General features: G+C 44.2%; 1 protein-coding gene across 2 annotated transcripts in view; it reads right to left on the bottom strand.

The window, feature by feature from the left end:
- Window positions 1-25639, bottom strand: part of MMP16 (matrix metallopeptidase 16) — a 182582-nt gene extending 156943 nt beyond the window's left edge. Inside the window, exon 1 of one of the 2 annotated variants that reach the window (XM_082233656.1) lies at window positions 24808-25639. In XM_082233656.1, the coding sequence (XP_082089782.1) occupies window positions 24808-24939 (132 nt within the window). In that variant the 5' untranslated portion in view covers window positions 24940-25639. The remainder of the gene's footprint in view (window positions 1-24807) is intronic. The other variant, XM_082233657.1, reaches the window with a different exon arrangement.
- Between the last annotated feature and the right edge of the window lie 1794 nt (window positions 25640-27433).

Below are 27433 nucleotides of genomic sequence, written 5' to 3' on the forward strand. Positions count from 1 at the left end.
TCAGGCTAATAACAAAAATTATATACTGCTGCCTCAACCAGAGTTGTTCTTCACAATCAGGGTTCTAATACCCTGGGATTCATTTCATGGTTTGTTAGCAACTTGAATGGCTTTAAATGAGGCATCAGGCATAAGCCTGCATTTTATTAATGTTTGATCAGGACTTGTATATTAAAGAGAGCTTAAAGATTTTCAAAAGTTTCAAGCCAGAAGACCAGCAGTTTACAACCTTGGTAATGTTTATTCTTCTAGACAAGGGCCCCTTTGATTGATAGCAGAAAACAATTCTCAAAGTCGTAAAAGCTGAAATTACAGGACACGGACCCTACATGTTACAGAAGATAAAAAAGGCAGAGATAAACATAATTAATAGTTGGTAAATAGTAAAATAATATCAATGTGCCTCCCAGTAAATGACCCAGATCTTCTTTCTAAGGTTAAAAGGCCAAGACCAAATGGGGAAGCATCTAGCTAGCAAGTCTTTTTGTCTAATGGGAAAAGCAGCTGGCTGAATGAGGGGTTGTAAACTGGAGAGGCTTCTTTTGAAACTGTTTTTTTACTGAGTTCCTTCCTTTCTACTTTGAGAAGCTTTATTCTTTTAAAAGGTTACCTATGATAATGTATGAAATATATTAGCTTAAATATATTGGCTTAAATGTAACTATGCAAAGGATTTAGAAAGTAACAAATTTAGATGTTAGATTCTTATTTCATAGAATCATAGAGTCCTAGAGTTCGAATAGACCACAGGGGCCATTGAGCCCAGCCTCTTGCCAGACAAGAAGACGCCATCAAATGCTGTCCTGATATATTAGCTGTCAGACATTTGTTTAGAAACCTTCAAATGAAGTAGATCTTTCAATGTTGATGTGAAACTCAAGATCCTTGACATATGTTTAAGATAAAAATTTAAGATTAACCATTTGTTTTAGAAGGCAAAAGGGCAAGGAGGGCAAGAGGTGAGCTGGTAATTAAGATTCCTTGTTGAGACACATGTAAGATATATTACTACTTATTTGTCATTTATAGATGTAACAATATATAGCTGTTTGTGTTCCATATAAGGACAGGAGGATGTGGGTGTATCTTTTAGGATTGGGTATAGCAATCAGCCAATAGGAAATCCAACTAGGCTGATTGGACAGAGGCAGCCACAGGAGGAGCAAAGGGGGCTGGATTAAGGGAATATAAGGGCTGGCCATAATGGCAGGAGCCAGGCCAGAGCTTGGTAACCATATACCACTGTGCCTCTCATTTATTTGTCTGACAAATAAATAATTATTTTAATTTCTCTATTGCTGCGTTGAATATTTCATTCCAGCTAAGCGTTAACCACAAGCAGGGTGCTACATTTTATGGTGCCGTGACTCGGATAAGTGGTCTGCTGGAACGCAGCCCCTTCGCCCTACTGGGCAGGGTACAAGAGAGAGGATCTCTAAACTGCTTACCCAGCGCGCACTGGAAAGTTTTTTTCCAGGGGAACGCAGAAGTCTCATCTGTCTGATACCCTGCTCACTGGCGGCGACGGACCGGGGGGAAACGGAACCAACCAAGGGTAAGTGCACAAAGGGATTTTTGGCCCTCCAATTAATTGGGAGGAAGAGAAGTCTTGATCAAACTTCTGCGTCTCAGTAAGTGGGAACTGAGTACGCTAGGTGGTTGGGTATATCAGATGGTGGTCTGGTGGGGGAAAAGGGAAGAATGGGAGGTAGTGTGTGGTGAAGTATCTAGCGCATTGTATGTGTGAGAAAGTACAGAGCAATCTGTAGCTGACCTGAGTGTGGAGTGGGTAGTACTTCGGTTCTCAGTAAGGCGACTTCACTGAGCAAGGAAACTCACGAAGTGTGTGTGTGAGTGACTGAGTGGATACTTCACAGGGCCATACAATGGGAGTTGGGGGTTCAAAGGGGGGAAATACACCTCTTGAATGCATGTTAAGTAATTTTAAGAAAGCCTTCTCAGGGGCATATGGAGTCAAAATGACGCCAGAGCGCCTGAGAACGTTATGTGAATTAGAGTGGCCGAAGCAAAATACTGAATGGCCATCTCAAGGAACCTTTGATATAAATTTAGTAAGCAAACTTTGGTCTAACATCGCCAAAGAAACTGGAGGATGCCCAGAACAATTTTCATATATAGATTCCTGGCTGAGCACATTAAATAAAAATCCTCCATGGATAAGGGAATGCAAAGTCCAACGATGCAAATTATTGGCTGTAAAAGCCGAAGCTAGGAAAGGAATCTTGCCAAATAAACTCAAACCCATTTTTGAGGGACCAGAGGAAGAGCTGCTTCCACCTCCACCCTATGCTCCACATCGAAGGGAGCCTAATCCAAACACTCCACCAGTTGTAACCCCAAGGCAAGAAAGTGGAATGAATAATGGGGCTGGAGCCACAGAACTTGATTCCTTGATAGATTATGATAAATATCTTCAGGAGGCATTGGAGGCCTATAATAAAGCCCAAGCAGAAGTGGTTATTCCATCTGTGAGTCCCAGTAGAACTCCATCTACAGTCTCTTTTAGTGGAACAACTGATTGCCTACCCCAAACCCCTGTACATCCAAGTCCTAGAGAATTATTACAGAAGTTACAGGGAGACCTTAATCGGTCAGCAAGCAATACAGCCAGGCGTATAAGGCTGCTAAAAGAACGCCTTGGGACAAATACCATCCCCTATGATTTGAGGCCCCTAGAGCAAAGCGAAGAGAAAGATCACGTACTAGCCCCTCTCAGAAGAGTATTTGATGCACTTGAGGAGCCTGTGCTGGTTAACGGGCAACCCGGACGACGGCCACCTCGAACTTCGACCCTTCAGTACATTCCATTCACAACTACGGATCTGATGAATTGGAAAACACACACCCCATCTTTCGCAGAAAAACCTCAGGCTATGATGGACTTGGTGACTTCAATAATAAATACTCATAGTCCTACTTGGACAGATTGCCGCCAGCTCCTGAATACTCTGTTCACCACTGAGGAAAGGAGAGACATAATTGAAAAGGCACAGATATATTTGCGTGAGCAGGCCAGAGTGGGAAATGTTTTTAATATTGACCATCATCTCCAAGACAACTTTCCCTTGGAAGATCCTAATTGGGATCCAAACAATGCAATTCATCTGGCCAGGCTTACCACCTACCGCCAGACGCTTGTGCAAGGTATCCGCAGGGCATGCCAGAAGCCCACTAATATGTCTAAAGTCTCAGAAGTAGAACAGAAATCAAATGAGAGTCCAGGAGACTTTTTAGAGAGGCTGCAGGAAGCCTATCGTATATGGACTCCTTTTGACCCTGAAGCCCCTGAAAACAGTAGAATGATTACTGCTACATTTGTGGCCCAGTGCGCTTCCGACATTCGTAAGAAAATTCAGAAATCAGAAGGATGGGAAGGGATGCTGATGAGCCAAATTATGGCCATTGCACGCCGAGTTTATCGGAATAGGGATGAGGCTGAGAAGCAAGAGAAGAAGAAGTGGCAGAAGGAAAAGATGGTAATGCTGGCCACAGCAGTGAAGCAAGACTACCGCCCCTTAAATGGAGGAAGAGGGCGGGGAAGAAATCCACCACTGGGAAGGAATCAATGTGCAAATTGCAAGAAGGAGGGTCATTGGAAGCGGGAGTGTCCTGAACCCCTGAGGTTGGAAGAAGTACGCCCAGGCCCAGGCCCAGGCCCAGGCTCCGGCCCAAGAAACCAGGGACGGGGACGGGGAATGATCCGAAATGGAAGATATCAGAGACCTGGACAAGGACAGAGTAGAGACAATTTCATTGGACTGGCAGAGGAGGATTTTACCCAAGACTAGGAACGACCGGACTCCATAAAGTTAGGCTTCCAGGAGCCCACGGTCACGATTCAATTAGGAAGCCATTTAATAGACTTTATGATTGATACTGGGGCTGAATACTCAGTACTCCCAGAACTATTGCAGAAAAAGGCATCCAAAAGTGTAGTCATTAAAAGTGCCACTGGTCAGTCAGCTAAGAGGTCTTTCCTCCAACCTTTGGAATGCCAGATTGGGGGGCATCGTTTAACCCATCAGTTTTTGTATATACCTGAGTGTCCAATACCTCTCTTAGGTAGAGATATGCTGTCCAAATTGCAGGCCCAAATCACCTTCACTCCTCGAGGTCCAGAAATGAAACTGCCATCAAAGGCAGCAGGAATAATTTCCCTCTCAGTACCTAAGGAACAATCATGGCGCCTAATGTCAGCCCTGCAAGTCCAACCCACATTGGAAACAGAGTTAAACAAGCTCCTCCGAACCCTACAGGTGCCACCAGGAGTATGGGCCGAAAATAGCCCACCAGGAATGGCCAAGAATATAGCTCCAATTGTAGTAACCTTAAAACCTATGGCTACCCCTGTATCTGTAAAGCAATATCCTTTACCCCGGCGAGCAGCAGAGGGCATCCAAAAACATTTGGACCGCCTATTAAAATATGGTCTGCTTAAACCCTGCCAATCAGAATGGAACACACCCCTTTTGCCTGTTCGAAAACCTGGGACAGATGAATACAGGCCAGTGCAGGACTTGAGGCTCGTAAACCAGGCTATCGAGACCTTGCACCCAAATGTACCAAACCCATACACCCTGCTGAGTTTGATCCCACCAGAAGCAACATTTTTTACTGTATTGGACTTGAAAGATGCATTCTTCTGTTGCCGGCTGGCACCACAGAGCCAACCTATATTTGCCTTCCAGTGGGAAGACCCTTTGACAGGAACAAAAGGCCAGCTAACCTGGACGAGATTGCCCCAGGGATTCAAAAATTCCCCAACTTTATTTGGCACTGCCTTGGCGAAGGATCTAACAAGTTACCCCTCAATACCTGGAGAAAAGGTGGTTCTGCAATATGTAGATGACCTTATACTAGCAGCAAAGGATTTTGATACCTGTAAAGAAGGTACAGAGGAACTGCTCCACTTGCTCTGGCAAGCTGGCTATCGAGTTTCCCAGAAAAAGGCACAGTTATGTTTAGAAAAGGTCAAATATTTGGGCTTTGACATCTCACACCAACAACGAGCACTGAGACCAGAGAGGAAAGAAGCTATTTGCCTTATCAAGGAACCTACCACAAGGAAACAACTCAGAGGATTCTTGGGAACAGCAGGGTTTTGTAGACTATGGATACCTGATTTCAGCAGTCTGGCCAAGCCCTTACATGAAAGCACTCGAGGTGCAGAAAAGGACCCATTCGTATGGGGACCTGAGCAGCAACAAGCTTTTTTAGTTATCAAACAACGACTTATGGAGGCCCCAGCCCTTGGACTGCCTAATTCAGAAAAACCCTTTCAGCTGTATGTACATGAACAGAATGGGATTGCAGCGGCAGTCCTGACCCAGAGATTAGGAAGTTGGAACCGTCCAGTAGCTTATTTGTCAAAACAATTGGACTCAGTAGCAAAAGGATGGCCTCCATGCCTAAGGGCAGTAGCGGCCACTGCCAGCCTTGTCAAAGAAGCTGATAAATTTACCTTCGGCCAGACGATGTATGTGAATGTACCTCATGCTGTTCTGACACTCATGGAATATAAGGGTAGTTATTGGCTAACGAACCCAAGGATGGCTAGGTACCAAGGCCTATTGTGTGAAAATCCCAGGATTCATCTACGAGTAGTGAATATGCTCAATCCAGCGACTTTGCTGCCCCTACCAGAGGTAGATGATGAAGAATCACATGATTGTCTCCAAATAATGGATGAAGTTTATTCCAGTAGACCCGATCTGAAAGATGAACCATTGAAAAATCCAGATGTTGTATATTATACTGATGGTAGCAGTTACCTGCATGAAGGTGCCAGACGAGCAGGATATGCTGTGGTCACCAATGAGGAAGTTGTGGAAGCTGAAGCTTTGCCTGCTGGCACCTCGGCACAAAAAGCTGAACTTATAGGTTTAACAAGAGCTCTGCAATTGGCAGCCGGATGTAAGGCAAACATCTATACTGATTCTAAATATGCCTTCTTAACCCTGCATGCACATGGTGCTCTATGGAAAGAAAGAGGTCTAATAGGAGCCCACGGGAAGGCCTTGAAATATGGACCTGAAGTAGAAATCCTGTTAGAAGCAGTATGGGCTCCAGAACAGATTGCTGTAATGCACTGCAAAGGTCATGGACGAGGAAGGGATCCAATAACCAGAGGAAATCATGCTGCTGACAAAGCAGCCCGAGAGGCAGCCCAAAAGCCTGTGGGAGGATTTATAGCAGCCCTCATACCAGAGGTAGTTCCAGAAGAAGTTAAACCTCACTATACCCCAGAAGAGAGGAAGTGGGCTGAACAGGAAGGAGCGGTTGTGAAGGACGGTTGGATGATCCTGCCGGACAATAGGATTTATGTACCTCATCACCTAGCAGGCACAATTGTAAGAAATTATCATGAATCTACTCACCTTGGCGGTACTGCAACCAGAGAGAGTCTCAGTCGGAAGTTGTATATTATTAATCTATCACAATTAGCAACTTGCATTTCACAGAAATGTGTTCTTTGTGCTAAAAACAATCCCAGGCAGGGACCGGTACAACCTCCTGGAATCCAACATGTGGGATATGTCCCCATGGAAAGCCTAATTGTGGACTTCACAGAGCTGGTCCCTTCTAAGGGATTCAAGTATCTCCTTGTGTTTGTGGATACTCTTACCGGATGGGTTGAAGCTTTTCCCACCCGAACTGAAAAGGCACGAGAGGTAACTAAGAGACTCCTCACTGAATTGATCCCGAGATTTGGGTTACCTAGATGCATTGGAAGTGACAATGGGCCAGCGTTCATTGATCAAGTAGTACAAGAAGTATGTCGAGTCCTACAAGTGAAATGGAGACTGCATGCAGCATATAGGCCTCAGAGTTCAGGGAAAACTGAAAGAATGAATCGGACTTTGAAAACCCAATTGGCAAAATTAACCCAGGAAACGGGATTGGGATGGGTAGATGTGTTACCCATAACACTGTTTCGTGTTCGGTGTGCACCCACAAAAAGACTTAAGTTGTCACCTTTTGAGCTCCTGTATGGGAGACCGCCCTCCTTTGTTCAGGATATTTCAGTTGACCTTAAACAAATAGGAGACCATGTGACACAGGGACAAGTGCAATCTCTCTCCCGTGTTTTTGTTTCTCTTAACAGGTGGGCCCTCGAGCGCACGCCGTGCAGCATTGCCGAGCCGATTCATCAGTTCCAGGCTGGCGATAGCGTATGGGTGAAAGAGTGGAAACGTGATCCACTTGCACCTAAGTGGCGTGGACCTTACACCGTCTTGCTCTCTACTCCAACAGCGGTGAAGGTAGCTGAGGTGACCCCCTGGATTCATCACTCCCGTTTGAAGAAGTCCGAAGGCAGTTGGACGTGCAAAGGTGACCCCTCTAATCCTTTAAAACTGACTCTCTCCAAAAACCCCTGTATCTAGCCCTACCGGGAACGGGCTAGGTCACGGGCAACATTAGACGACCGGCCTGCTGCAGCCACAACCTGGAAGCTGGCTGACCTGCGCACGCCTGAAGCTTGAGGAGCATCAGAACCAGCGATTGTGAAAGGAAAGATTCTCTTATACAATTAATTGACTGCCCCCCCCCTTGTGGAACAATTATCAGAGATATTACTTATTGGGGATCCTCGGGATATATGTTTTGGTCTTGGTGGTTCCCCATTCCTGTCACTGGGGGAATTATATTGGGACTAATATTTATTTGCTATCACTATAAGGTAATCTTTTGTGGAAGGAATGCATATGCTAGACATCAACATGATTCTATTATTAATCCTGATCCCTTGGGAAGGGGAAGGGTCCTTGAATCTGGCCAAATTGACTAAATATGGATTCCACCATGACCACAATATGTGGGTAGGTTTAGCTGAAATGGTAGCCAATGTTGCAAATAGGACCAATTGCCTTGTTTGCTCTCTCGGGCCAGATGATTCAGAGGGAGGTATGCCCTTATTACCGATACCATTAGATGCCATTGGTATGGTAAGCGAAATACCACACCAAACAGAAGTACAGAATTTCCCCGGATGGAACTCAACTAAACCATTACGAGTTATACCTGTACAAGGGGAATTCTGTGTACATAAATCATCAGATGCAGCTGATTCTACCATGATAGGCTCTTCTCATTGTCACTATACTTGGGATAATATTAAGAATACCTGGGCACACGATACTACCTATCGAACTCGGGATGCCTTGCCCTGTGCACCTCCTTTTATTCATGCATGGAAAGTGGTATGGAACATAACTGTGACAGAAAAAGGCAATCTAACATACTGCACTGTGAACTCTCTACCTCTTTTGCTATTTCGCCTTCTGTACTCCACGTACCAAAGACCTCAGACACGATGGTTGTGGTGGATATGTGGAGAATGGGCATACAAGAAACTCCCCTCCAAATGGAGTGGGACTTGTTTCCTGGGATGGGTATTGCCACCAATGTGGATTATGCCCACTAATTTGGCCAAGCGAACACGAAGAAACGCTGATATTTCTCATATAGCAGGAGGAAGTACCCAAAGTTGGAGCGGTACTGATGATTGGCCACCAGAGCGCATTATAGCCTATTATGATCCTGCCTCCTGGAATCCTGGTGAGCTCATACAAGGGGCACGGGATCCTATTTATAATCTAAACAGAATAATTCGATTGCAAGCAGTAGTGGAACTTGTAACCAATGCAACGGCCCGGAGTTTGAGACTTATTGCACAACAGTTGGATGAAAGTAGAGCCGCCATTTTGCAGCTGAAAATGGGAATGGATTATGTACTTGCCAAGCAGGGAGGCCTATGTGGAGTCTTGAACTTGACAGGGAATGCCTGTTGCTTTAACATTTCAGATAATGGTGAGGCAATCCGTGTGTTGGCCACAAAGATGGAGAATATAGCACATGTCCCAGTACAAACATGGGAAGGATGGGATATGGGATGGCTCACCAATTGGTTACCTAATGTCACAGGACTCAAAGGGATACTATTGTCTTGCTTGTTTTTCTTGACAGTAGTGGTAATGGTTTTATGTATGATGCCATGTATCATTTCATGTTTTAGAAGTACAATTAGCAAGATGGTTTCAAATGAAACTCTACCTCATATCATGGCCCTATACAGAGCTTTACCTCAGGAATATGATGAAGGTCAAGCTATCAAGGACACTTGGGACGAAGGTCCTTGAGCTTGAAAGGGGGGAATGAGGCATCAGGCATAAGCCTGCATTTTATTAATGTTTGATCAGGACTTGTATATTAAAGAGAGCTTAAAGATTTTCAAAAGTTTCAAGCCAGAAGACCAGCAGTTTACAACCTTGGTAATGTTTATTCTTCTAGACAAGGGCCCCTTTGATTGATAGCAGAAAACAATTCTCAAAGTCGTAAAAGCTGAAATTACAGGACACGGACCCTACATGTTACAGAAGATAAAAAAGGCAGAGATAAACATAATTAATAGTTGGTAAATAGTAAAATAATATCAATGTGCCTCCCAGTAAATGACCCAGATCTTCTTTCTAAGGTTAAAAGGCCAAGACCAAATGGGGAAGCATCTAGCTAGCAAGTCTTTTTGTCTAATGGGAAAAGCAGCTGGCTGAATGAGGGGTTGTAAACTGGAGAGGCTTCTTTTGAAACTGTTTTTTTACTGAGTTCCTTCCTTTCTACTTTGAGAAGCTTTATTCTTTTAAAAGGTTACCTATGATAATGTATGAAATATATTAGCTTAAATATATTGGCTTAAATGTAACTATGCAAAGGATTTAGAAAGTAACAAATTTAGATGTTAGATTCTTATTTCATAGAATCATAGAGTCCTAGAGTTCGAATAGACCACAGGGGCCATTGAGCCCAGCCTCTTGCCAGACAAGAAGACGCCATCAAATGCTGTCCTGATATATTAGCTGTCAGACATTTGTTTAGAAACCTTCAAATGAAGTAGATCTTTCAATGTTGATGTGAAACTCAAGATCCTTGACATATGTTTAAGATAAAAATTTAAGATTAACCATTTGTTTTAGAAGGCAAAAGGGCAAGGAGGGCAAGAGGTGAGCTGGTAATTAAGATTCCTTGTTGAGACACATGTAAGATATATTACTACTTATTTGTCATTTATAGATGTAACAATATATAGCTGTTTGTGTTCCATATAAGGACAGGAGGATGTGGGTGTATCTTTTAGGATTGGGTATAGCAATCAGCCAATAGGAAATCCAACTAGGCTGATTGGACAGAGGCAGCCACAGGAGGAGCAAAGGGGGCTGGATTAAGGGAATATAAGGGCTGGCCATAATGGCAGGAGCCAGGCCAGAGCTTGGTAACCATATACCACTGTGCCTCTCATTTATTTGTCTGACAAATAAATAATTATTTTAATTTCTCTATTGCTGCGTTGAATATTTCATTCCAGCTAAGCGTTAACCACAAGCAGGGTGCTACATAAGTACATAGGGCATCTTGCTTCAGTTGAAAGAAAAAAATAAAAATAATGACTGAGCCCTTATACCCTGAGGAGTCCTGTTAGTCGTCCCCTGCATTACAGATGCACAATGGACCTCAGTTAGAAGCTGGGCCTTTGGTGTTCTTGGTCAGTGGAACAGGGCAAATGGGGAACTTCAGTCTGACCTCAGCCAGTTCCCATCTGCCTACCTTCTTACTTGCATCCAGTCCAGGGAGTGGCCCTGGCTGTGAGTTTCCCCTTACTTAGTCTCAGTTTTGCCCTTGTAGAACTCAGTAGGGAGGAGGATGGGGGCAGAAGTAGAATGTGATGACTCCATCTGTCTTTGTCTCTGGCTCCATCTGCTGTTGGGTTCCATGCCTTTTGCCCCACCAGTCCCAAGGGACACCAGCCATCACTGTCACCAGTCCTATACCATGGAATACTCTTCTAGCAGAGATTTGACAGGCATCCTCATTACTAACTTTCAGATTTGTCTTGAAGACCTTTTTATGCCAACAGGCCTAATTTTCCTGAGATGAGCCTGACATTTTTACAATTATTTTGTATTGATGTTATGGTGTTTTATGTTCAGTTATATCTGCATTCATTGCCGTACATCACCGTGATATTTTACAAGTGGGCAGTTTAGAAATATTTTAATACATGAAATAGATAAAATAAATGGGCCTCCTTCTTGACACTGATCCTAAATAATCCAAGGAAATATGCTGACAATTTATTAGAAACCAAACACTCACATAGGATACCAAACTATTCCTGATATATAGCAGAAATCCAGCTCACCAAACATAACCACACTTGGGGAAAACAATAGTTGTATAAATGTGTAACTGGATGTAGTATTGCAACCATAGTTTTTACGCAAAAAACCCCAAAAACATTAGCTGCTTTGGATACAGGTAGCTAATATTAGAAATGCAGCAAATGCATGAAGTCTCTGTCTTCCATGCCATCTCTCCCTCTCCCACCAAAATAAAAGTTGGGAATACATTATAAAGGTCAACTGGAGATTGGACGCCTGAGGGAAACGGTAGGTCCTGAAGAATGGAACAGAATGTGAATGAGGGAAGGAAATTCAGTTTCTGCTTGCCACAGTCCACATCCTATTCCTGGAACAGCCTAAACAAGGGAAGTAACTCACTATGCACCCATTGAAGAATTGAGAAACCTGATGATCATCAGCTATGGTCCCAATTACCACAATCCATGTTGAGATACACCAAGGAATGGCTGTGTTCTAATGAGATGGTCAGAAAGAATCTCATGCTAAATGGGAGCCTTCAGTTCTACGTTTAAAGGTCAGTGGTGCAATCCAGTGAGAAATTCTCCTGCACAACCTCCGCTGACACGAATGGCCTTTTATTCCATGAAGGTTTGTGCCGGATGACCTCTCTGTGAATAGCCTCTCAGCTAATGACCTATGAGGACAAGAAGAATTTCCCCCAGTTAGATCAACACTGCTTTTCGACTCTGCCTTCTCCATCTTTCAGCATTTCCAGCACTGCTTCTAGAACACATTCCTTATTACAGTGATGCCTATGACCTGCTACTTTATGTTTTTAGGGACTGAAAAATCTGGATATTAGAGACAGGAATCTACTAAACTGAATCTTTATGTATTAAAGTATAATAGACCTCGGATGCTCTGCCAGTTCCTCTGCTCTTCTAAAAAGAGTCTCAAATAGTCCCCAAGCGGAAAAGTTATTAGTTCTTATTACAACTGAAAAACTTATTAATTAGTCAGTAGAGAAATGTTTGTCAAAATATTCAGAAAACAGATCTACTTGATTTTATTGTGGGTGCTGCTACTTTGCTAATGAAGCTCAAAACAATTAAGACCTTACAATTGTCCCCCTTATAAGCTTCATCATAATAGCCCAAATCTCCAGCGAGTACCTTCCTTGTACTGATGGAGGACTCAAAGGAAGATCAAAGGAAATATAGAAAGTGCTTTCTGCTGCTGAATCCCTCCTCCCCTTTACCAAAAATTATTAGAAGTTGCTTCTGCATGAAGGGAGAAGACTGGTATAAAAATACTAAAGACTTAATCCAAAGAAGCTGGATTTCCCTGGAATTCATCTAGAATCAGTGGTTTAGCATCCTTCAAAATGGTATGGAAAGAAGATGGGAAGCAATCAAAGAATGAGTCAGAAACATGCAGAACAAAAGTCCCATCTTCAAGAACTCAGAGTTAGGCTCTGCTGAGACAGCACAAAAATACTGTGCCCGCCAAATTCAGGATAGATCTATGGATTTGGTTTTACTCAGGACTGACCTGAACAACCCATCATCTGATGCACCACTCAACTATTCCACAATCCTTTTGACATGCAGTAAGCCTGCAACTTACGTGGGGGTTATGTTCTAGGAATAGCACCTAAAGCAAAAGTTACCTATAATCAAAACACATTGGCTGCAATAGTATGTTGGCTGTTGGCCGTATTAACAATAAACAAACAAAACAAACATTGGGTGCTATGGTGGGTAGGGTTGTGACAGTCTTTTTTTCTGGGACACCTGCTCCCTTTCCATCCCCTTTTTTATTTTTCTCCTTTCTCCTTGCCAAGTGTGTAAAACCCAATGTGTGCAAGTTAAAATGTGCGTAAGTTGTAGACTTACTGTATTCTCCATACTTACTTACTTACTTACTTACTGTATTCTTACTGCATTACCCTCTCAGCTGCTCTTTTCAGAGCCTAGTAACCAATGAGGGGTTCTCAACTATGAAGAACACCAAACAGTTTTTCATTTTGTACCTAAAAATTAGATCTGACAAAAACTGTACAATTGAAAAGATCTTGCTCAAACAACTGAAGCGGCAATCCTATGCAGACTTTCCTGGGAGTAAGACCTACTGAGCACTTCTCAGTAAATATTCATAGCATTGGGTTGTGAGCTAGGGATGGATGAGAAAGTCACTTCAGTTTTAAAAGCAAACATTCTAATCTAAAGCAATGCACAAACCCAAACACTTCCATCTTTTGGAATTCACTTTTCTCTGAATATTGAAATACTCTTCTCCTCCTAAGCAATGTGTACAAAATGCATACACTAGGGCAAAGTGTATGATATTATAGATAATTGCTTTGCAAAAATGCAGACATTGGGCAAAATTGCATACAAAATGTGTATATTAGGACAAATTCACACAAAAATGCTGATGAATTGTCATGACAACTTTTAAAAAAAGCAAATCCAGAAATGTGAACTGAAGGAAAATGAGAAACCGAAACTGACAGATTTTTCATTCCTACTGAGAACCTTCCCATTTGATGTAGTGTGAAATGGGTGCACTGAAGATATGAATAATTACAGAAGGGCTTTGTTTTTTTTCTGTGTGTGAAACAGCAGAGAACAAAGTTTCCTATTTGCTTTTTTACCTTTATTTCCCTTCAATACCAAAAGTAGAACTGCAGGCGCTTCACGAATGCCCCCTTTCCTCCTCCTTCTACATGCCTTCAGACCAGAAACCAAAAGGAACCTACCCATACCGGTCTAAATCAGGACAGATAGATATACAGATAGATATATGAAATCCGTGCTAGAAAACAGCTCACAAGCAAGTCCTTTAGGAAAACCAGCATTGCCTTTTCCCCTGAGCAAGAGCACAATGGTTCAGACTTCTCGTGGGAATCAAATGGTAACATGTGGTTTAGTGATACAACTACTGTAGCAGTTAAAAAGAAAGAAACAATTTTGTACTTTAACAGTAATGCTCGTGTCAAAATCAGTTCCAAATTCCTCTCACTTGCAGTGGCAGCAAGCGGATTTTGCCAAGTGCCTCTTCTGCACTGCAACCTTGAGAATGAAAAAAAGATTTCAAATCTTTGAAGAGGCCATCTGTTTTTGGGTTGCATAGGAAGCTGTCGTATGCTGTGTCAGACTGCTGGGGTGCAATCTAGATCAGCACTGTCTTTACTGACTGGTAGTGACCCTTCACAAATGGTGTTTTTCGTTTTTGTTTTTTGCAAATCCCAGCCCTACATAGAGTTGCTAGGGTTTTAACTTGGGACTTTCTGTACATAAAGTCTGAGCTCCAACTCTGAGCCAAAGCTCTTCCCCAATACTTGGAGGAATACCTGACTATATGGATATAAGCCTGAATAAATTAAGTCTTAAGGTATACATACCTGTCATATTATCCATCACTAAAACTCAGGTCTGGAAACAAACAAAGAAATGATTTGGCGTAAACACAGAAATCATTACTACATAATTAGTGAAGTAGCAGTTCTAAATGTTACTACTAGTATTAATGCTAAATGTGAATTCTTTGAAGATGGGAATCCTTAAATACCATCACCAGTATGTTAAAATATGCTTACAACTAATGACAATAAGCAGCAGTGTGGTGTAAATGGTTGCCAAGCAACCAAATAAGTGAAATAAACACCATCAAAATAGCATACAACCTCCGTTCAAAAGATAAAGCTCTTGGCACAATTATTTCTTATGAGCCACCCAGTGAACATATGTTATTGGGGGTGGGGGCTGTACAGTATTTTTTAATGTAAATTTTCCTAAAGTAATGTTGTCTGAAGATGTTATCAAAGGTCTACATTTCTGCAAAAAGATAGTTGCAGACCCACATGCTGTGAGCCCCCAACCCCAGACCATGCATGTATCTGAATAGCCTCTCGTGACAATGATCTTTGTTTCAAATTAGGCCACAACTTTACTGATTACAGATGGCTTAGGCTTAGGCACTGGGCATAACCTGGTCAGGGCCATCTTACCTATAGGCTCTACAGGTGCAGGGCACCCGGGTGCCAGGCTCTCAGGGGTGCCAGGCCAAGAGTCCAGGGCCTGAGAGTTGAGTCTGGAGAAGAACCCACCCATCAATTGGAGTGCCGCAGTGGGCTCTTCTGCTGCGGGTGGCTCTGCACCACAAGTTCAGGGGCAACTGAGCCAGCAAGATGCTGAGGCAGCCGGCCAGCTCTGCCCTCCTGCGTACCTGGGACTGGGCAACCTGGGGGGGGGGTGCCGGGCAGATCTTTGCATCCCGGCGCCGCATATGGTTAAGACAGCCCTGAAACTGGTTCATCCAGCCTGCCTGCTGGAAGATTTCCATGAGGATTTCCAGGAGGAAATCTGCCTGCTGGAAGATTTCCATGAGGCTGAGTCAATGGCAAGCAAGTACTATGGCATACATCAAATTGGTAAGACACCCCAAACTTGCCTTTGGAGGAGTGCTATGGCCCTAGCCCCAATGGGCATCCAGATAGGAGTGTCCCCTCCAGGAACCCTTTAATGGGATACCCCATTCTCTTCAAGGGGCAGCCAGAGGCTTACATCCTCCCCTCCAACTGTGACTTATTTGGCCTTATCTGCCAAAGTTGTTATGAGGAAGGCCAAAGCTCCAGTATGGCCAACAGACCTGAAGAACAACTTACCTCCTGGCCCCAAATATGCTGACGATCACAGGGTCCAGGTTGGTTCATTCATCTCACTCAGCAGTGTCAACAAGCATATAGATAAGGTTGATCCAGTTGACATCATATACTTAGGCTTTCAAAACACTTTTGACAAGATACCTATTAGGGTTCTTTAAGGGTGTCAACAAGCATATCAACATAAGTGATTCGGTTGACATAGCATACTTGGAATTTCAAAAAGCTTTCAACAAATTATCTCACCAAAGTCTGAGTAGTCTGAGCAGTCATGGAATAAGAGACGTGGCAAAAGGAAACACAGAGTAGGAATAGGTGAACAGTTCTCCGAATGGAGAGATGTAAGGAAGAGGAGTTCCCCAATGATCTGGATAGGGACCTATGCTTTTTAACTTGTTCGGAAATGAGTTACAGTTAGGGGTGAGCAGTGAGGTGGCCAAGTTTGCTGGTGGTGCTAAATTGTTCAGAGTCCTTAAAATAATGAGACAGTGAAGGACTCCAAAAGGATCTCTCAAATCAAGTGAATGGGCAATAAAATGGCAAGTGCAATTCAATGCAGGCAAGTGAAAAAGGATCCACAATGCAGCCAAAAATCGTTTCACATACATGCTTATGGGGTCTGAACAGAGAAGAGACTGACCAGGAATAAGACCTTGGGGTCCTAGTGGATAGCATAATGAGTGCTTCAACCCAAAGTGAGGCAGTTGTGAAAAAGGCAAATTCCATGCTAGGGATCATTAGGAAAGGAAGTGAAAATAACATTGGCAATAACATAACACTATTATACAAAGAAAGTTGAGACTAGACTTGGAATACTGTGTACGGTTCCGGCCATCTCCCCTCAAAAAGACTATTGTAGGGATGGAAAATGTTCAAAAAGGGCAACCAAAATGATAAATGAGATAGCACAAGTCCCTTAGGAGAAAAGTTTGGGGCTTTTTACTTTAGAGAAAAGCAAATAAGAGGAGACATGATAGAAGACACATAAATTTTTGTATGGTGTGGGGAAGTGGTCAGAGAAAAGCTCCTTCCTTCTTTTATACCAGGACAATTCATGGACAGTCAACAAAGAAAGCTAAATGTTGGACAATTCAGGACAGATAAAATAAAGTACTTCTTTACACTGTGCAACTTAACTAGATCATGAATAGGGAGAGTTGAGCCCCTGGTCAAGAAGAACAATGTTGCAGGACCAGAATCAAGAAACCATTTCCAACCATTTTGGAAACCAGCTTCAACCTCACAATTTGAGAATAGGTGCTAATAATGACCACAGTTCCTTCTACCAGGCATTACTACCATCTCAGGGTGGAATGCATGCACAAGAGCAATATGAAGACAGTTAATATGCTCCAAAATTCATAAGAAACAGGATATTCCTCACTTCTTCTTTTGAGTTTCTTGGGATGGTTTTTAATAAGCTCTCATTAGAATACTTCAGCATCCCAACGTCCTAATAATAACACACCAAAAAGTGAAGAGGGGTGTTGCTAACCCAATTTCTCCATACTTGTTCCTAACAGAAATAGTGGCTCAAAAGCGCACACATAGCTTTCAGACTTTTACTTGGAATTAAGTCCCATTTAGTTCAGTGAGACTTACTTCCAGCTAAATGTGCTTTAACATACTTTACTTGGAAAAAACTTCAATTTTAAAATTGACACAGATAATTTCTTGGTAAATATGCATAGGGATCAGGGTGTTAGATAAATGCAGAAACCAAGAAAGGTCATGTGTAGCAATTCAGTAACAGCAGACCATTAATTGTGAAGTCTGTTAGCAGTGAAAAACAAGGAAGTTTGCAGCCACTGTTTGCCACGGGGAAGAAAAATTCTACATTTTTGACAGCATTTCTCAGAGGTTTTGATTCCACTGTGTTATGTTCCATAATAAGCAATTAAACTGCCACGATTATTAAAAGGGGAAGTTTAAAGTCACTTAAGGAACTGCATGTAGAAAAGCAAGGCTTGCTTTGAAAATCTCACTGGATTGCCCCTAAGTATTTACCAATGATGTATATGCAAGGCGGAACAACAGAAATAACATTGTGGTGGGAAATGGATGCAAAGCTCTCAATCCTAACCATGTTTAATTAAAAGTAGGTGCCATTGCATACACAGAAAGTTAAGGATGTGACCTCTCAGCAACTACCGGATTTTCAGTTAATATTGACTCCTATAGGGGTTGACACCAGAACATTTAATTAAAATAATATAGATTTATGAGGATTCTATGGAATTTTGACTTCCATGCAACTGTGATAAACCGGGGCGCAAACACTGGGCTAGAAAATAGAACTCATCTGATCAACTGTGATAAGAATTACCTCCAGACAACTAGACTTTGAAATTTTATGAAATTTGGGGGATGGGGCCTATTTCTTAATTTCAAAAATGAATGATAAGGTGAAAGATGGGCTAATAACTTTTGTAGATTTGCAAGGCTCTGGAATTAAACTTCCCATCATGTATTTTTAACTTGATAAATGTGTAATCTAAGCCTCACCAAGAAGTTGGCTGAGAGTTTATGTGCTGCTCTGCTGGCAGAGAAGGCATGATGATGGTGGGATGACACTTATATCACTGCAAGCCCACATGTCAGTAAAAAAACTCCACCAGCACAGATGTTCCTCTGGATGAGTAGCGGAATAATAAGATATGGAAGGGGAATAGGAGAGGTGGGTGTTGACATATTACATCCAAAGTCCTTTCATTTCCTTGCCATTCCCACAAAAATGGCATGCCTCCCACTGTAGCCAACAGGTTGTAAGAAAAGCAAAATGGCAGGAACTTGACATGGCAGTTTCTCTGCCAGCAGATCTCTTCTCCCACTGCTGGAAATGTGCAGTAGCCAAACCCTGCCCATGCTCCTAAAGTCTCTCATTTATTATTAGGGATTACAAGCAAGTTCAGGTTGCCAAATCTACAGAAGAACATGAAATACTGATCTATGGACACTGCAGTCCAAGTCATTGACTTATACCATGTTTCACAGCACTGCAATTTGTTGTTGCACCGTATATCATGCTTGTTAACAGCAGTATCCGCATTTTCTAATGGACCCACAACTCATTTCTGTATGAAAAAAAGAGCAAACATGATTTTGCCACACAACCCACCAGCCTCAGAGCACACAGGGGAACCATGCTGGGAGCACCATGACTAGGCTTCTTCGTCTTCCTCTTTTGTCCTTGCATTATCCCTATTCTAAAAATGTGTAACAAGTGCCATCCTCAAGAGGTTTTTATTCTATTTTATGCAAACCAGTTCAAGGTTTCCGTCAAGGAAGAGATTTAGTAAATAAATAACTAGGTATCATCAAATAAGTAGAATAATGTGGTATTTCCACCCTTACTAAAGCTGGCTAGAAGAACACGAGAGTCTTCTTCTCATTTAATAATCTCCCTTCCTCAACCTGGCTATTATGCCACTGTTAGAGAGTGGTCTGCCTCCCAATGCTCTGGCTGGCATCAGTCAGGTAGTTGACTTTGACCTATATCCTCCCTGTTCACTACATCCTTCTGAAGAGGCAAGTTCTTCCTTGCAGCAGTCAGTGGAGTGGGGTTTCTTATCTGACTTCCCAACATGGAAGTTGCTGCCCGTAACTAAGCAGGAGAGGGGTGAGGCAGCAGGGAGATTGGCATAGCACAGGCTCAGCAGCAGAGCCAATCCAATGCTACTGTGCCATGCCAACTTTCCCCTCTCAGTCTACTGGCAGCAACCTCAGCACTGGGAAGCCACCCACACTGCCACACTGGTAGCTACTCATTCCTTGCCAATTTCATGCTACTATGAATTATTTTTTATGTTGCCATAGTACTCTAGATTTGTTCTGCGGCAGCAGACAAATACAAATTGACTCTAAGCCCAATCGTTGAACATACTCGAGTGTAACAAACATTCAAGGATGACTTGACTCTTTGCAATGGCGTTAACCATCCATTCAACCAACCAAATCAGGACACAGAGTATTCAAGAGTAACAAATAAGCATGATGCCCCCAGTTCAATAGTCTGCTTTCACGCATATTGTTGTGTGCACCCAAACCAAATCCTCATTCATTTCAGAGACAGCAGACTTCTGCACACAATCAAATGAACAGATGAATCTAAGGCTCTTAAATCCATGGCACAGCCCTACATAACATGCAGATTAATTAGTTTATCATTTAAAATGATAAATTGCGGTCAAGGCCAAGACTGCCAAGTCTGTATACCAAGTTCTGAACTGCCAGTGTTTATCGCTTTACTGAACAGGATTTCACATTGTCTATTGCATAGCCTTTTTATGTGACTAACAATACACAAGTATGTGTCACAACCAGGGCCGTACCTAGCTGCTCCAGCACCCAAAGCGGCAGGGGCGGGACGAAACTGCCCATGGGGGCACAGTCGTGATCCGCCCATGAGGGTGCCATGGTGAGTTGCCCATGGAGTCCGCCTGGCGGATGCAAGCCCCACGCTGCCATTTTGGGCATCGTGGGGCCCTGAGCTGCCCTCCAAGGTGTGCCATTTTGTCACTCCCTCAGGGATGACACCCAGGGCAGACCACACACCCTGCACCTCCTTCCCATGCCCCGGTCACAACCACATCTGTTAAGGACTACCCCCTTAACAGTGTCAACAATTATTTGATGCTACTGAATGCTGACATTCTTAGAGCTCGCACATAGCAGAATTTGAGTCTGCAACTCCAAGACATACAAAGAAAGGCATATATACATACACATAGTAATCTGAGCTCCAGTAATTCTAGAAAAATATCACTAAAATATGAGATGGAAACCAGAAGAATCAGCCATTTCCAGATTACGTATGGAGAGTACACGTTTGGAAGCCTCCTGCTAAAACCAAGTAATTGTGTCATGTTATACTCGCCTACTCAAAGGTTCAATAGTGCTTAATCCAAACACTGAGTTCAATAGTGCTTAATCCAATGTAAGTATAGAATTGCAGCCTAAGGGTTATAGCCAATGTTAGTTCTACTCAGAGTAGACCCATTGAAAATAATCACCATGATTTCAATCATTAACTTCAATCAGTCTTGTTGGCATTCATCTGCCTCAAGAGACAATGGGGTGCGCCTCCGGGGGTGAAGTCAAATTGCTGTGTTAACAACACTTAAATGACCTCCCTGGGGCATAAGCCTGGGCAGTGTGTATGGAGGTCCTGGGCTGCCCAGATGACAAGACCCCCCCTCTCAGCCTCACTGATGTGGTCCAAAGGAAAGCACAGCCATATGTTTGGCACCAGATGGCTGCGGGAGTTGCCTGAAGGAGGAGCACAAGTAGACATCCAACTGTCTGAGGGACTCCATTCTGTAGGGTTTACTCTCTTAGTATTTTCATCTCCTGAAGATATCCCGCAAGGCAATGGAGGTTTGGGAGCAAAGTTTTCCTTCTCCTAGATGGGCTATCTTCCCAGGTTGAAGAGCCCCATCTGCCCCTCGCTTCCCACTACACCACATGCAGAAACTACCTTCAATCGGTCTACTCTGATTAAAACTTAGCTGGATAGAATCCAGTGTTTACAAAAAGAGATATTCACCATAAACCGTGTCTATATGTGCAACAGGTGGTGAGTGTATGCGCACATGCCCTCCTTTCGGTATTTGTTTTAATGCTATAAGAATGGCCAAACAACAATATAAATAACACAGATCCATGTTGAAGTGGCCCTAGTGAAATTAAATTCCATTTCCTATGCTACCAAGCATGTGAGCTTAGCCTCCATAAATCCATTACAATGGACTCTGGTCTACAGCAGCCCCCTCGCTTCTATGTTTGTTTAAATTGCTCCTGGAACAGAATTTGCTGTGCTCAAGTAGGGATGGGTTCTCCGTGATTTATTGTCCTGTGCAAGTGTTTTATGGGTCTGGTGCTGACACAGAGAAATCCATGGCACAGAGTCACCCAAACGCTGCCAAGTCCTTAGCCTCACGTTCCCTCTGCATTGTGGCTCCGGCTACTCCGGGTTCTTTTTTTTACAACAACAAATGGCACTTGAAAAGCTCTCAGCCTTACTGAGAGATAAATGTAAATTAATTTCCCTTCAGCCTGGTAGCAGAGACCATGCTGATCTCAAGGAGGCAGAAGACGATAAGGCAGGACACCGCGCTTTGCTCTCAAGAGATTTATTCCAGGACCAGAGAAATCCCAGCCACCTGCTCTCCAGACAAACCAAGTGTGCTAGCCTCCAGGAATGGCAAAGATCCTTTTATGCCTGGATTATTCCACTTTAGCTTTTGAAATGGCCTACAGAACAGAGCAATGGTGGCTAATGTCTACTAGGAGGGCATGGCTGCTAACTGTAGGCAGAGCCAGAAGTAAGAACTGAATGAACACCCTCTCCACACCTCTCTTTTTCAGGTGGCCAGAGGCAAAAAAGAAAAAGAAAAAAGGAGAGGGTCCTTTGTTGAACAAAACTGAACTCTTGAATTTCACAGATTCAGGTAGGTAGCTGTGTTGGTCTGACACAGTCGAGATATATATATATAGTGTCCAGTAGCAGCTTAGAGACCAACTAAGTTTGTTCTAGGTATAAGCTTTCGTGTGTATCTGAAGAAGCGTGCATGCACATGAAAGCTTATACCTAGAACAAAATTAGTTTGTCTCTAAGGTGCTACTGGACAATTTTATATACAGTATGTTTAGATATACATAGATAGATAGATGATAGATAGATAGATTGAATTTCACACTTTCACACATGACCTTCCAATTACACACTGGCTCTGAAGCACGACTATGAAACATTGTATCAGGAAGTGGGAAAATACTAAACCCACTTCTCCAACTTTTCTTCATTCATAGTTTTCCCTCCTTACTTCACTGCTCCATGTAAGTTTAGTTTCTCCCCCTTGCTACTTACTGGTGTCTTCCTAGATTCCCTAAACTATCCTTTCACTCCTCATGTCCTAGCACCATCTGCTGCTGGCCTGCATCCTGCAGAGTAGGCAGCTGGCACAGCAACTAGCTGTGGCAGGAGGAAATGCTTCTGGAGCTGGAAAGCCTACCAGACTCCCTGCATGTGGCACTATCTAGGTGTGATGCTATTGGGTGGCTTTTCCCCCTTCCCCTTGGCAGTCTCCTCCACTTCTCATTGGAAGAATGAGCATAAAGAGGGGGATAAAGGATGTTCTAGAGAGCAGAGTGAGTTTGGCTAAGTGGCACTCCTGCCACAGCTCCAAGAGCCATAACCAGAATTAGGCCAAAGGGTGTCAGGCATTGCTCACACCTTTCAGCCTAGCCCTATGACAAGACATCGGGGGAAAGAGTTGGCAATACAGGGTTGTGGGAGGAAGCCAAAATAAAATATAGCCAAGACAGAATAGCCAGGATAGCCCTGAAATAATAGATGAATGTGACCAGGTTTGGGAAGTTCAGTCATAGACAAGTATCCTTAGAAGAGAAAGACAAATTATATTATTGACATACACAGAAAATGTGAGTCTTGTATGGTCAGACTAAAGAGAGTCTCCTCTTATGGCTAAAAAAAAGGGGGGGACACATCCAGAGAAAGGCTTGAGATCCTGAGAGCCAGAAGAACAGGAGTTTGTGTGGAAGAAAATTTCAAATGTGCATGAGTAAGAGACACTTTGGGTCTGAAGAAGCACTGGGGTTAGCAAAGGATTGAGCTGCAGGTGTGTAATCAGTAAGACGGATCAAGTCTGATACAGGAATGAGAGTTGTTATGGTTTGTGTGGTCTCTTTCAACTCCTGAACCAGCAGCAGTGGTGAGCAAGATGAAAGGAGGCCATGTATAAGGATGATAACATAAGGGACAAACTGGGACTGATTTGACAGACAGATGGATAGACATTATTGTGCGAAGCATATGAGAAAAGGACAAAAGCGGAGAAATTGCAGCACACTTAATAACCAACCACACTTAGGCTGCGACTCTGTACACACGTTAAGTGCAGGCAAGCCCCACCGAACTCAATAGGCATTACTGCTGAGTAGACATGTACAAGGTTTGTGCTGCAAAAGCCAGATCCAGTGTCTATATATTGGGCTGAGGCTAAAAACTGGGGGAGCAGTAGGGTGTGGATCCCAGCTGAAGTCTAGCCGTGAACCCAGAGCACATCCTATCCAGATGCTGTTCACCTTCTCACATTTTAACTAACTTCACAAAGTTCCTCTCCACCTCTTAACAACGCCCGCCTCCCTTCACCGCCCCGTTTGCAGCTGCCTGAGGGGACATCCGTTTAGCCATTACAGCAGCCCCCGGAGCAAAAGTCCACAGGAATGTTTCAAAGTGACAAAAGAAACCTTGTCCTGTTCAATGAATGCCTTTTCCCTCTCCACCTTCATTGAAACAACAACGCCCTGATCTTAGCAATATAAATTCATGCCCCCTCCCCAACTTAAACTCCCATTCAGACTACAGATGGGTAGCCGTGTTGGTCTGCCATAGTCAAAATAAAAAAATTTCTTCCTGTAGCACCTTAGTATAAGCACACGAAAGCTTATACCAAGAACTAACTTAGTTGGTCTTTAAGGTGCTACAGGAAGAAATTTTTTTATTTTTTCCCATTCAGACTGTTCTTGAGTCTTAATGTCCAGTGGCTACTTTTAACCTACCACCCGTCACGTACGGATGCATGCGCGTTTTGGAGAGGTCCACTTCACCACCACCCCAATCTCTTTTTAAAGTAGGGGAGGGAGAGTACTGCCAGGGCGCAATGGTGAATCCCCCGGAGCCCCGCATCGTGGCTTTTCGCCGTCCTGGGCAACAAGGGATCCTGAGACCAAGAGGCGGCTCACCAGAAACGGGAAACTCTGTTGGCTGCAGGAAGGAAAAGCGTCCTGGCTGCGCTCGCAGAAGCGACTGCTGGGGAGGTTTGGGATTTCTCCTACACCCTATTATTTTTTTATTTTATTTATTTATTTCTGCACGTTGAATCAATGCAAGAAGCAACCCAGAAAAGAAAGGAAACACACACGCACATACACACATACACACGTAGATGTGATAGATCTTACCTCTACATTGAAATACTGCTCCGCTCTGCACCCAGTAGCCCATAAAATCCAAAGCAAGGCTTGCAAGAAAAACACCCTGGAATGATGCACGAAATCCCCCCGGCTTGCAGTGCTGAAGGCGAGTAAGATCATAGTGAACTGTGCTTCAATGGAGAAGGCAGAGACGGCGGGCGAGCGGGAGAGAGAGAGAGAGAGAGAGCGCTCCTTGCCTTCGCTGCCTTCCTCCTCCTTCTCCACCTCCTTCTCCCTCTTCTCTCTCTCTCCCCTTCCCAACAGCCAAAACAAAAACAGAACACGCACACTCGGGTGGGTTTCTCTCTCTCTCAAAGGGGAGAAGAGGGGAGGGGGAGAGATTCCCCCCGCGCTGTCGAGGAGGAACAGCTCGACGCAGGTTCACCTCCAGAGGCAGCAGGAGGAGGAGGAGGAGGAGGAGGAGGGGAGAGGAGACCCTTCAGTCCAGGACGCGGCGCGGCGGCATCGAGCTCGGTCAGCTCTTCCACATCCTCCTCCTCCTCGCTCGTCCCGTCCGGGAGGGAACGCGGCGTCCAAGTGCAGCTGCGGCTCCGGCGAGGCGCCTCGTTTGCACAGCAACCGCCTGCCTCCGCCTCCGCCTCCGCCTCCTCGGGCTGCGGCCCCTCCTCCGGCTCGCCAAGGCCTCCTCGGCTGCCTGGCCGCCCGTGCTCCGCTTCCCCGGCTGCGCTTATGCCTCTCGACTCGCCCCGCCACTCCAGAAACGTTCATCCGTCATCTACATAACTCCTCCTCTCCTTCCACCTCCTCCTCCTCCTCCTCTTCTTCCTCGCGCGGACCTGAGAGGGGACCGCCCTCCCCAGGCTCCTCCGGGGGGAAAGGAGGGGAGGAGGGGTCCGCCGGCGCCTGCGTGGATATCTGCCGCCTCGGCTCCGGCCAAGGCCAGCCCTGGACGGGGTTTGGTGGGGAGAGGCAGGGAGGAGGTTCCTTGTAGGGCTGGGTGGAGGAATGAATGGGATCGCAAAGGAAATGGGCCGCTGAAGGGGGGAGGGGGTTTGGAAGAAACACCCACTCCCCAGAGTGAGACGCCTTTGTGCTTCTGTCCACACAATGGGAGTTAAGAGATGTCCACTATTTTCCTTTTCCTTTTTTTTGCGTGTAAAAAAAAGGAATCTTCTTCTGATTGAGTCGCAAAGTCACACCTTTGTTTAGGCTCTTCTCTTTTTGTCACACAAGCACGGCAGGTAAGGTCTCTTAACACCCCGCCCCCCAATAATATGTATAAATATTCCAACAACAACATCCCTGTTTTGGATTTCGGGAAGCAGAGTTTGAGGACGACAACGTTGTCAGGACTAAGGGACGAGGGAGTTAGGAAGGTGGTGGAATCATCTCTTAAAGAAGCAAAGAGGGGAAGATGAAAGGGCGTGAGTTGCCTTGATCTTAGCCGCGAGACAAAAGGCCGGGGTTGCGCTCAGCGGCGTTAAACTCCCCTTGACTTTATTTCTCAGTAAACGCTCAGGTTGCTACAGGCAGAGAATGGGGACGTGTTAACAAGGCTTTAGGTAGGAAACAAGGGTGACCGTTGTAAAGAAAACAATGATTCACACAGCTTTGGAGCAGAAGCAAAGGGTTAAATCTTTCACTGTGTAGCAATGGGGGGGGGGGCTGCCTTAAGGTTGTAGAACTGCCTTTCTTGGAAGTTTGCAACGGAAGGCTGGACGGATGCTTTGAATACATGATATCCTACTTTGCATATGAGGGTTGGACTGGGATGATTCATTGGTTCACCTCCTGCTCCCTGATGGTTACCTGGATGGAATAAGGAGTGTCTTGAGAAGCTGCATATTGTAAAGTGAGGCTGTTCCGTTTGGTTTCATTGGAATGTGATGATACAAGGAACAGGCACGCTTCTCCACACTGCTTACGAATTGTTCTTATATCTGCTGACTTCCCCTGGCCACCCTCTTCCCTAAAGATAAAGGTAAAGGGACCCCTGACCAGTCGTGGCCGACTCTGGGGTTGTGGCGCTCATCTCGCTTTATTGGCCGAGGGAGCTGGTGTACAGCTTCCGGGTCATGTGGCCAGCAGGACTAGCCGCTTCTGGCAAACCAGAGCAGTGCACGGAAATGCCGTTTACCTTCCCGTTGGAAGGTATCTACTTTTTATCTACTTGCACTTTGATGTGCTTTCGAACTGCTAGGTTGGCAGGAGCAGGGACCGAGCAACGGGAGCTCACCCCGTCATGGGGATTCAAACCGCCGAACTTCTGATCGGCAAGTCCTAGGCTCTGTGGTTTAACCCACAGCACCACCCATGTCCCTTACCTCTTCCCTAGATGCTTGCAAATTCCACTGAATGCGCATAGGGTTCATTTTCATGGATACTGGGGACATTAGGCTGTGGGCTTTGGAGCTGCCATAAAACATGCAATTCTCACATCCTCTTAGTGGACTAAGAATCTGGTCCATGATGTGGGATGGTCCTATGAGAGCTCAGCCTCACAGAGAGGATATGTGCTTTTAAAAAAATATATATTTTGAAAGAGACTAGGTCTTGGATGATGATATGAACTTAGCAGTGATATGAACTGGTAAAACGGTGAATGAATTTAACCTATTGATTTGTCAGACCCACCGAAACCTTGGGTTGTTAT

Source organism: Podarcis vaucheri, assembly GCF_965113315.1.
Source record: "Podarcis vaucheri genome assembly, chromosome: 8".
NCBI classification, from domain to species: Eukaryota; Metazoa; Chordata; class Lepidosauria; order Squamata; family Lacertidae; genus Podarcis; species Podarcis vaucheri.